This window comes from Hesperophylax consimilis, unplaced genomic scaffold (assembly GCF_061612785.1).
Source record: "Hesperophylax consimilis isolate HC1 unplaced genomic scaffold, BYU_Hcon_1.0 scaffold_32, whole genome shotgun sequence".
NCBI lineage: Eukaryota > Metazoa > Arthropoda > Insecta > Trichoptera > Limnephilidae > Hesperophylax > Hesperophylax consimilis.
In genome coordinates this window covers 1,699,382-1,711,994 of record NW_028301262.1, presented here as the reverse complement: position 1 = coordinate 1,711,994, position 12,613 = coordinate 1,699,382, and the positions used below count along the sequence as shown (strand labels likewise).

At 35.0% G+C, this 12,613-nt stretch overlaps 1 protein-coding gene across 1 annotated transcript; it reads left to right on the top strand.

Annotated features, from left to right (window-relative positions):
- The first annotated feature begins 255 nt into the window (after positions 1-255).
- Positions 256-5,746, top strand: LOC149409275 (uncharacterized). Its single transcript, XM_089649984.1, has 3 exons — positions 256-388; positions 1,156-1,344; positions 2,701-5,746. Exons 1-3 carry the CDS (start codon positions 256-258, stop codon positions 3,591-3,593), a joined length of 1,215 nt encoding a protein of 404 aa, XP_089506110.1. The 3' UTR covers positions 3,594-5,746.
- Positions 5,747-12,613: the final 6,867 nt, after the last annotated feature.

The following is a 12,613-nucleotide window of genomic DNA, read 5'->3' as shown; positions in this document are numbered from 1 at the left end:
TAGCAGGCAAAATTTTTAGACATCTGCTCTCCATATTGATATTGGACATCTTTGATGCTAAAGGTCAAAAAACGCTCCATATTATTTATTGTATGTGGTCCATTTCACCTTTGAGGTTTTGAGTATTTCGTTCCAACTGAAGTTGATCACTTTAAACTAATTATAACCCTCGTAAATATGATTAATTATTAATATTCATTAATATTCCGTTTCAGCTCTAACATATTTTGAGTTTGGACCATTTACCAAAAGGCCATGGATCTTCTTAACACAGAGAGTGTTTCCATCAAGGTGGAACCAGGGTCGCAGGATGAGGACGGAGGTGAAATGCCGTATACCGAAATAGATATCTACCTCCCCGACGTAAAGAAGGAATGTTTGGCGAGTAGTAAGTTGCATTGTAATGGATAGGTTTTCTAGAAACTGCGCGTATTGTACAGGGCTAGCAGATTCTTCAATGGTGACCATCTGCAAACCCTATAGAGATCTCAATTATGCCGAAATACTTGATTAACCTACATGACTGCAAATGAGGGCGATGCGCCCGACAATCCATTATTACGTTTTTTCCATGGAGTTTCGGGGAATACGGAGAATATCTACCAATCAGATTATATATAATACTATTTACTGCCAGTCATGTTTGTGAAGTCAACATCGTACTGAGTTCTCTTTAGGAACTGAGCGGTCTCTCTTCTGCCGTATTATTGGTTAAAGCGGCCGTGATATATTTTAAATATAAATCTAAATTTTATTGCGCACTGATTTTTGCCGCACGGTTATTGATTGTAAACATTATTTTAGTTTAAATTTAAATCACGATGTCAAGTAAATCCATAAAATATAATGCGTTCGATTTAGTTTAATTCCAAGTATGACTAATATGATATGAACCACAATTAACAAACTGTCAACTGGACAATGATTATTTAATTTTTTTTACAATAATCATTTTTAGCTTTATGCGATAACATTATAACTCCTTGTATAAAATACTGTATAATTTTGTGTACCTGCTCTCCATCTTGATATTTGACATCTTTTGCACGAGGTCAAATAATCGTCCGTGATATTACTGTAGGTGGTCCAGTTTACATCCGAGATCTTACATATTTCTTTCCAACTGAATGTGATCATTATGTTATTTATTTTTAGCTGGGACCATTTACCAGGAGGGAATGGGTCTTCCCAACAGTGTTTCCATCAAGGTGGAACCAGGGTCCCAGGAAGAGGGTGGATGTGAAATGCCGTATACAGATATAGTTATCTACCACCCGGACGTGAAGACTGAGTGTTTGCAGTATGCGGAGAGTACTCCGACAACCTCCAAGTTGGGTTACAAAGGTATGTTGGTTTCAGATGTTTGGAATTCCTGCCCGTTTCGAAGACAGGACGTATATTCTTGTTAATTAAGTCCTTGCCATTCATTAGTTATTCTGTTCTCAAAAGACCTCTTCTTTTATATGATTCAAATTACATACATATTTATTATGTGCTAGCTATATCCCGCCACGCATTGCTGTGGCTCATTCTGTCTGTGCAGATAGTGAAACATTAGCGCGTGTTTCTTTTACGTCCAACAGATAGCACTACTAATAAAACAAGTTTTTCTAACAGACGGCGCTGGTTTTCAAAAAAATGTTTTTACCTGTCACAGGTGACATCTATAGGGTTTTCCAATAAGAGGTGTTATTTTGATATTCTATCGTAAAATATCAATGGTTTCGTTGCTTGTGTGGCACGTAGCGCCGCTTGTTGAAAGTAAACGTTGTCCAGATCAATACCATCCATTTCCGGCCATAAAAATCAAATCATCTCTCGATAGCGCAATCCATTCACCGTAATTGTTGCTCCAGCCTCATTTTCTAAAAATTAAGGTCCAATGACTCTATTTATACAGTTTTGTATCACTTCAGTGAACATCATATTTTTTATTCCGAAGTAAATCACATTCTTGCACTTCTAATTTTCTAGTGACATTTTTTCTAGTAACATTTTGTCCAGATCAATACCATCCAATTCCGGCCATAAAAAATCATATTCACCGTAACTGTTGCTCCAGCCTCATTTTCGAAAAAGTAAAGTCCAATGACTCCGCCGGACCATAAACCGCACCAAACGTTGAGGATAGAGAGGCTTTTCAACAATAACTCTTGGGTTTTCGAGCCCCAGATGCGACAATTTTGCTTGTTGACGACGCCACTGAGGTGGAAATGGGCCTCATCACTCAAGATGATTTGCATTTGATTCACTCATGTGAATCTTGATCATTTCAATGCGTTGTTGATGCGTGTTTCGTTCCATTTTTATAAATGGCGTAGTTTCTACTTGTCAAATGTCAAAAAAGGACACCTTCAAAAGTAACGAAATAGCGGTCTATTCAAAATAACAACTCCTACTGGAAAACGCTGTATATAAAATGGGTTTATAAAAACACACGAGTATTCGAATACAAAATTGTGTCAAAACTTTAAAGCTATCGGTGAAGAACTTTCGGGGATTTAAGATTTTAAACAAACGATCCATTTACATTTTTATTTTTATAGATTGTTACATATAGCGCTGTGAAAAAATTAAACAGACCGCCGACACAGCCGATTTTTGTTTATTAAAGATAACCATTTATGCGTATCTTGTTTAAAAATATATATATATATTAACTGTACTTCACTAATTAAGCTTTTTTCCAATTCTTTTCAGACTTATTAGCGAACCCTAAGACGCATCCTGGTGAAAAACGATACTATTGTCCCCTTTGTAACTATTCTTGCATTCGAAATTCATCGTTAAAACAACACTTTCGCATCCATACTGAAAAGGAAAAAGAAAAACCCCTTTCATGTTCCGAATGCCGTTATACGTGTTTTCAAAGGAGGGTTTTAAAAATTCATATGTATACACACGGTGGAGAAAAACCTTTTTCATGTTCCGACTGCAACTATTCATTTTCAACAAAGGCACATCTAAAATATCACCTGTTTACCCACAGTGGAGAAAAACCTTTTTCATGTCCCGACTGCAACTATTCATGTTCAATAAAGGGACGGCTAAAAGATCACATGTTCACCCACAGTGGAGAAAAACCTTTTTCATGTCCCAACTGCAACTATTCATGTTCAACAAAGAGACAACTAAAAATACACATGTTTTCCCACAGTGGAGTAAAACCTTATTCATGTTCCGACTGCAACTATCAATGTTCTATAAAGTGGAATCTTAAAATTCACATGCTTACCCACAGTGGAGAAAAACTTTTTTTATGTCCCGATTGCAACCATTCATTTTCAACAAAGGGACGGCTGAAAGTTCACATGTTCACCCACAGTAGAGAAAAACCTTTTTCATGTCCCGACTGCAACCATTCATGTTCAACAAAGGGACGGCTAAAAGTTCACATGTTCACCCACAGTGGAGAAAAACCTTTTTCATGTCCCGACTGCAACCATTCATGTTCAACAAAGGGACGGCTAAAAGTTCACATGTTCACCCACAGTGTAGAAAAACCTTTTTCATGTAATAAGTGCAACTATTCCAGTTTTCAAAGGGGAAATTTGAATACTCACGTACGCAAAATTCATCAGAATCGGTTCTAGGGGCCCGGAGTCTTAGTTGTTTGAAAACTGTATGTGCGACATGTAAACGATATCGAGAGACCATCCTCAGCTCAGGGAATATTCTTGCCATTTAGCTATTCAATTGATGCAGATGCTCCTTCTCTACCTCGCTTCCGTAGTTTAATCTTGCTTCACCGTTATGTATGTATTCCAACTTATTAATTCAATGTCGAATTATTAAAAAACGTGAACTTTATTCAAGTTCTTGACGTATAATGTAATTCATTTTCAAAATAAATGTACTAAAATAGCTTGAGACCTATTGAACGTCTAGAAAACTATTCATAAAAAGATCTAGCCATTTATTGTATGAATTTTATGTTTCTAGTGGGGTAATTCAGGAATCTCATGTAGGTCCGATTCTGTGTTTACTGTTTATCAAGTTAATATTTTTATTTTTTGCAACGTATATCTTTTAAAAGTATAACTTATCATGGGAACAACATGGGAAACACTTACATGTCTGACATCGTACAAAGATGTGATGTATAAATTCTCAAATATTGTTATTTTTCACTCTGGTTACCTTTATACAACATCCATTTTTTATTTTATTTTTATATATTAACATTCAAAACCTGCTAAACAACTAATGTAGTTTGTGAGCAGGTACATAATGACAACATTATTTGCAATAACATGGTACAATGGTAAACAGTATGTAGGTATATATAATGTTGATAATAAATTAACAATAAAGATAAGTTGGTTAAATTACAGAATTGTTTAAATATAAATATGTAAAAAGCAGTATAAGCCTCATATAGCAAACAAGCACAAATGAGTTTAGTATGAACAAATGAATGTAATCAACAAGTACTTCTATTATTAATATACATAAGGTAATACAAATTTATAACGATTTTCCATTTCCTTAGAATGTGAATTCCAATTAGGAAAACAAAGTCTTCAGTAGGGCATCAATATAAATCCTCAGTATCTAATAGCCATTTCCTTAGATTATATTTGACTTTATCTGTAAAAACGTTTATATTTTTAATTGTCATTGGTAGTTTATTAAATAATCTGAGTACAATAAAGTTTAGGGTTCTTTCACCGTATTTACATACATGTACATTTCGGAACCACGAATCCTTCATTTTGAGTGAATCTTGTATTATGTTTATGGAAAACTCTTTTCCTATACAAGGAATCAAACAATATAAGATGTTGACTTACAATATTATAAAACAATAATCCTCTGACAGGTAAAACATTCAGAGACTTGTATATTAATTTGGTGTCGCTTCTGTGTGCATTTATGGATTAACAATTTTGTGAGGGAGTTTTTTAATGTTAGGATATAACTTATATTAGTTTTACAAGAATGTGCCCAAGAAGTGATTCCATAACGGATTGTGGATTCAGCCAGAGATAGGTAGATAAATTTTAAAGTATTTATAGACACAAAATATTTTATTTTATAAATTCTACCCACAATAGACCGTAGACGTTTACAAACATTAGTAATGTGTACATCCCATTTCATGTAGCAGTCAATAGTAACACCAATATATACATATTCTTTGACAAAATCAATGGTTTCACATGAACAGGGCTGTGCAACATTTCTGTGTAAGCAGTCAAAAGTATGTGTATATAACGAAGGGATTAAATTGTATCTGGCGTGTGGTGATCTTATGTGCATAGTTTTAGTTTTTTTGGCATTTATTATGAGACCAGCGTCATGAGACCATTTTAGGAGAGCAATAAAATCAAGCTGCATAAGGTTCATGGACGGCCGGCGTGGTCTAGTGGTATACGCTTTTGACTACAGATCCGAAGGTCGCGGGTTCGAACCCGGCGTGCGCAAATAAATTTTATTTGATTAATTTGTGTTATTTCACAATTAATTAATTTAAAATAATATATAGTATATTTGCGGCACGTTCCAGAGTGGAAGATACTCTCAGTATCGCCCTGGTGTAAGACCACCATTCAGAATTGAAACGTTGCTTGAAATGGCTTTAGCCGTGTTTGGTGACCAGATCTGAATAGCCAGGTACTTCCCCACCTTCTTCTTCCCCATCTCCCTCCCCTCCCCAATACCCTCAGCCTCACAACATACCCCAATTGGGGATGCCATAGTCTCACTGGCTCCAGACGGGAGCAGTTGGGACTCTTGTGCGGTAATACTGTAAAAAAAAAAAAAAAAAAAAAATTGGAGTAATCAAATCCTCGTGTGATATTACGAGTGCCGTATCGTCTGCGTACACAAAATGTTCAACGAAAGAAAACAATTTACTCATAATTGAGATGAATATAATATACAGGGTTTGCCCTAAAATTGACCCCTGTGCAACACCTGTTGAAATATATTTTCTTTTGCTATTTTTTTTTAGAATTTTTACTGTTATTTGTCGATCCGATAATAATTTTTTTAACAAAACTAGTAGCTTTCCTCGTATTCTTATTGCATCAATTGTTTCTAAAAGTTTATTTTTATCAATGGTATAAACGCCTCCGAGTTATCTATGAATAAAACCAACATTTTTTTTTTAAATGTAATTCATGATTTACGTGATTTGAAAATTCCTGAAGCAACATTTTTGTACTTTTTTTCTTTTGAAAACCTTACTGGTTGGGATCTAGCAAGGAGAAGGATTCTAAATATTTGTAAAGTTTTGTAGAAATGTATTTTACAATTTTTTTTCTAGGGTTGGCAATTCATAAAGTTTAAAAAAAATACAGCATTTATTTTTAAGGTATATAAATTAATTAATTATTCTGATTAATACCTTTGATTACAGCGATTTAGTTTAGTTAATTAAACTACCCGTATTGTCACAGCTAAAAAATAATTATTTTTTATCATAATTATTTATAATAACTAACGGACTTTAGGATCATTGCTTCATTTAAAAATCAATTAAACTTCTATTCATTTATAATCCCTGTACCAGTTTGTTATTTTGACTATACGGTACGTTACAAACGCTGATAGAACTGGTGAAACAATGTGTCTTTTTCTAATTATATTAAACATTAAAGCTTGTGTGTGGCATTTTTTTCCATTTCCCGTATCCATTGTTTTTTTCAACAGGTTCCTTCAAAAACGAGGAATAGATGTTTCATTATGTTCATATATCGATGTCCCAGTATTAAACATAAGCAAGTACTAAAACGAGGAATAGATGTTTCATTATGTTCATATATCGATGTCCCAGTATTAAACATAAGCAAGTACTAAAACGAGGAATAGATGTTTCGATATGTTCATATATCGATGGCCCAGTATTTAACATAAGCAAGTACTAAAACGAGGAATAGATGTTTCATTATGTTCATATATCAATGTCCCAGTATTAAACATAAGCAAGTACTAAAACGAGGAATAGATGTTTCATTATGTTCGTATATCGATGGCCCAGTATTAAACATAAGCAAGTACTAAAACGAGGAATAGATGTTTCGTTATGTTCATATATCGATGGCCCAGTATTAAACATAAGCAAGTACTAAAACGAGGAATAGATGTTTCATTATGTTCATATATCGATGGCCCAGTATTAAACATAAGCAAGTACTAAATCGAGGAATAGATGTTTAATTTTGTTCATATATCGATGGCCCAGTATAAAACATAAGCAAGTACTAAAACGAGGAATAGATGTTTCGATATGTTCATATATCGATGGCCCAGTATTTAACATAAGCAAGTACTAAAACGAGGAATAGATGTTTCATTATGTTCATATATCGATGTCCCAGTATTAAACATAAGCAAGTACTAAAACGAGGAATAGATGTTTCATTATGTTCGTATATCGATGGCCCAGTATTAAACATAAGCAAGTACTAAAACGAGGAATAGATGTTTCGTTATGTTCATATATCGATGGCCCAGTATTAAACATAAGCAAGTACTAAAACGAGGAATAGATGTTTCATTATGTTCATATATCGATGGCCCAGTATTAAACATAAGCAAACAGATGTATTGTAATAATTGATAGGGAGTGACTTTCTTAGGCAAACATAAGTTACCGCTCACATTAAATATTGGAATACTGGTAGGCCTATATCAGTCTTTGCCTAAAATTAATTAAATAAAACATTATACAGTACCTACATATATCTTATAAATATAAACAAATCAATGTAGATAAAAAATTAATAGGCAATATTACCTAAGCAATTGGAACCTGATTGTATTAAAAAAGTGAATTTGGACATAGACCTACATTTGCTTCATAAAGTCTTGTTCAGAGCAGACAATTTTCAAAATGAAATCCCTTGAATAAAATCAAAGGCGGCTTTGCAGCCAGCACATAGGCACTAGGCGCTTCTTGACCGACACCGATGTTTTTTTTTTTTTTATTTTTTTATTAATATCAATAGCAAAATTTGTACATTATGTAGGTTTAAAGTATAATATAAGTATATTTTTTGTATTTTTTTCACAGTCCTCCTCACTAGGGTTTCCTGTTCTGAGGCGGCCTGTAGTTTTTCTTAGATTTTTGTATTTATTTTAGTTTGCGGCTACATCTGGTCCAGCTTTGCCGGCAACATGGTGGTCCGCTTGACAACAGGTCTCCAATCCTAAATATTTAATTAAACTTGATAAACCAATTCTCCATTGTACACAAATCACGCTGGCTGACCTTTTCAAGATGGCGGATCGGCTCTTCAAATCACTACGGGCGCTGCTATACGGGAGGTAGGGTGATTGGCGATCTAGTCCACTATGGGTGTTATATATCATTGGTTTTAACGGATTTCAATTTCAATTGAAGCATTTCAATAGCTTCGTTTATTAGGCAAAATAATAGACGCGGGAATGGCTAAAATTTTAAAATAAATATTTTTCCGAATCATCATGTCACATGTCACTAAAACCAAATATCTTATTATAATATTGACGTCAGTTTTAAATGATTGAAAATAGATTTGAATAAAACTGCCTACATCTTATTATTTGGATATTTGCAAACATGTTTTCGACTCTTCAGATGTCAAACATTAAATGTAGACGTGAGCGGATTCTTTTCCAAGCATGAGTGGAAACTCAAGAGAGAAGAGATCAGGTGCCTTAGCATGAGAATCGATCGAACTTAACGATATCGGATTGCTAAGCGTATCTACCGACCATTTTATAACGACTTCCCTAGCATGAGAACGCTATTGATATCTCTAACGACATCGATAAGGCAATAAATACAAATCGATATACGCTGGCAATACTGGGACGGAATTGTCTATGAATTGAATAGACGTCAAACGTCAGATTTCAAGCGTGACCATTAAACGCCGTGTTTTTTTAATATTTTACGATGTCGCAAGCAATTGTAGCTGGGTAAGTTATTTATTTATCTTTTTATGTGAAAGAATTTCCATTATTATCAAAGAGATATACTTACATTCTATTGTGTCAAAATTTTGAAGTTATTTTAACTAATATTTCAATCATACGCAGTATTTTAAGATATTCAAAATGCTGATATTATGATTTCAGGAAGAGAGTAAGAAGAGAATAAGACCAGTCAAATGGATCTGCTAACCAGCTATATGGCTGACCATTGGGAGTTCGCCGCTGGAAGGGACCTCAGGGTTCGGAATTTGGCGGAACAACTGGCAGAATTGGGTCCTGCTAAGTCAGCCGAGCAGTGGAAAACAGTGAGTATTTGTACCTACCTATACAAACTGGTTGCAGCAAACTTTGCTGACCTTCTCAAATGATCTATCATCGAGACACTTGATATAAGACCGTAAATCACTTTTAACCTGACATTATTTTTACATTTTACAGACATGGCGTGACTTAAAATGGATGAAATTCTCTAAATGATAGTGAAAACCCCTTTCAAAATACAACACTTATATTGAAACAACACTAATTTACTGATGTGTACCCGGCGTTGGTCGGACACTCTTCACTACTTTCTATTAATGTGTTAACCTGTATGAAGAAATTCTCTAAATGATAGTGAAAACCCCTTTCAAAGTACAACACTTATATTGAAACAACACTAATTTACTGATGTGTACCCGGCGTTGGTCGGACACTCTTCACTACTTTCTATAAATGTGTTAACCTGTAGGAAGAAATTCTCTAAATGATAGTGAAAACCCCTTTCAAAGCACAACACTTATATTGAAACAACACTAATTTACTGATGTGTACCCGGCGTTGGTCGGACACTCTTCACTACTTTCTATAAATGTGTTAACCTGTAGGAAGAAATTCTCTAAATGATAGTGAAAACCCCTTTCAAAGCACAACACTTATATTGAAACAACACTAATTTACTGATGTGTACCCGGCGTTGGTCGGACACTCTTCACTACTTTCTATAAATGTGTTAACCTGTAGGAAGAACCAACTTTATTTTATTTGTTGCGTTGGCGTCATGTTTCTTTTATCAGGAGATTTTTCAATGTGGATGAGTGTTTCAGGCTAATAATTATTGCTTATTAAATGAATCCTATAATTTCTATACCCGCTATTTCCGATTTTTTGACAAAATGATCTGAGTATGACATATTGTTCACATTTTTGCGAGCAACAAGAGGAGCCTAAAATTGAGTTTCAAAACCTTCCTTATCACGACCAAAAACCATGTTAAAACTGCGAGTGAGAAACCAAATCTGCTATATCATACAGAAAGTTACTATCAAAACCCGCTATATCGGATTCAACCAATCACAAGCAGCTATTTTGCCAAAATACAATATGGCCGCCGCTCTGACGCTACGCTCGTGTGTCAAAATGATCTTCGCGTGTGTTTCTAAACTCGCCATGTCGGCTCAGTTGACTTTCAAAATCACGAAGTGAGTATCAAAATCCGCTATATCCATTTTATTTATCGAAATTACATAATTATTGCTAGACATATATAGAAAAATAAATGCTTTTCGAAATTTTATTACTCCAATTCATTATATAAAAAAATAATAATGCATTTACTTATGTACGCTAGAGATGTGACAGTTTTTTGCGGTTTTCTCCAAATCAATGAAAGTTGATATAGCGGGTATAGAAATTACACGACTCAAATAATTGTTACCCTTTGTGCTATGGATAAAAAAATCTTGTCTAAAACATTAGTTTACCAAAAAAATACTGTTTTGAATGATTTCTGCTTTTACGTTGTACTTAGAAAGTTTACAATGGGATAAGACAATATGCTGCAATAACGTATATAGTCACATAATACATAGGCCTAGTCATAGTCATATAGTTACAGGTTTAAGACTGGTAACGTAAATAAATCCTCTTCACTACTTTCTATAAATGTGTTAACCTGTAGGAAGAAATTCTCTAAATGATAGTGAAAACCCCTTTCAAAATACAACACTTATATTGAAACAACACTAATTTACTGATGTGTACCCGGCGTTGGTCGGACACTCTTCACTACTTTCTATAAATGTGTTAACCTGTAAGAAGAAATTCTCTAAATGATAGTGAAAACCCCTTTAAAAGTACAACACTTATATTGAAACAACACTAATATACTGATGTGTACCCGGCGTTGGTCGGACACTCTTCACTACTTTCTATAAATGTGTTAACCTGTAGGAAGAAATTCTCTAAATGATAGTGAAAACCCCTTTCAAAATACAACACTTATATTGAAACAACACTAATTTACTGATGTGTACCCGGCGTTGGTCGGACACTCTTCACTACTTTCTATAAATGAGTTAACCTGTAGGAAGAAATTCTCTAAATGATAGTGAAAACCCCTTTCAAAATCCGTTTCGTCAGGGCGTTTGCCCACCTGCTGCGTGGCCTCTCCAGCCGGACTCTCTCGACCAATCGCCTTGCGCCGCAGTGGGAGGGATTTATTGATGACATTAATATCTTATCAATTATTGTTTCCGCGTTTTTTATTTACTATAATACTATATATCTATTTTTATTTATAGGATGAATTAAAAAATATCCAATAATATTGAAATTTCCTCAACAGGGACTGAAGTCAACCGCGCTAACATCTGAGCCAAATCCCGATTGTGTATGACCAACATTTATTTCGAATATTAACTGCTGTTATTCCATTCAAATTCAAAGTAAAGCGTATATTACCGCGGGTGTATGCGCGATCGCCACCAAAGTTAATAAAATGCATTGTCATCGACAACAAGTATATCTGCTGAGATTCAGCTCGATCGGTTGTCGGGAAGTGGGTTCAAATCCACTTCCAACATTTTCATTCATTCGTAGAAGTATTTAAAATAGATTGATGACTTGTTGACGGCATCTCACAATTTATTCATTTAAAGTAATACATAGTTACTTGCGGCACGTTCCAGAGTGGAAATCAGAATTTGAAACGTTGCTCGAAATGGCTTTAGCCGTGTTTGGAGACCAAATCTGAACAGCCAGGTACTATCCAACCTCCCTCTCCCCCATCTACCTTCGGCCTCACAACATATCCCAATGCGGATACTATTGTCTCACTTGCTTCAAATAATTATATATAGTTTTAGTCTTGTTCTATGACCAGATGTGAATAGCCATCTCTTTCACCTCCTTAATCCTTTCACTCGCACAGCATACCTCAATTAGTGATGCCATAGTTCCACTGGGTCCGGTAAAACTATGAGCAATTGGGACTCTTACAACAATCTGCAGTTTTATTCTGAAATTGATGAAATTTTGCACACTTAACGTTTAAAACAGGAGGAAGGTCACCAAACTGCTCCCAACCGTCAGCAACCGAAGCCAGTGATACTATGGCATTCTGAAGGTAGTGGAGAGGGGAAGATGAAGGTGGGCAAGTACCTGGCTATTCAGATCTGGTCAACAAACACGACTTAAGCCATTTTAAGCAACGTGTCATTTCTAAATGGTGGTCTTGCACCAGGGCGATACTGAGAGTAAACCTGCCGCAAATATACATTGCATCTGCATGAGATTTCGGAAAACCACGCCACCCCATTTATAACGGAGAATTCAATAGTATGATATAGTAGAATGCACATACGCCTCAGGGATCTCATTTCTCCTTAAACTTCTTTCTTCGTTTAGCACTCTACACGCCGAAAGCATG

Excerpts from the sequence above, each read along its gene's own strand:
- LOC149409275 (XM_089649984.1), top strand. The coding sequence starts at position 256 with ATGGATCTTCTTAACACAGAGAGTGTTTCCATCAAGGTGGAACCAGGG. Across the intron at positions 389-1,155 it reads GAAGGAATGTTTGGCGAGTA|CTGGGACCATTTACCAGGAG; the intron begins GTAAGTTGCATT and ends ATTTATTTTTAG. Across the intron at positions 1,345-2,700 it reads CTCCAAGTTGGGTTACAAAG|ACTTATTAGCGAACCCTAAG; the intron begins GTATGTTGGTTT and ends AATTCTTTTCAG.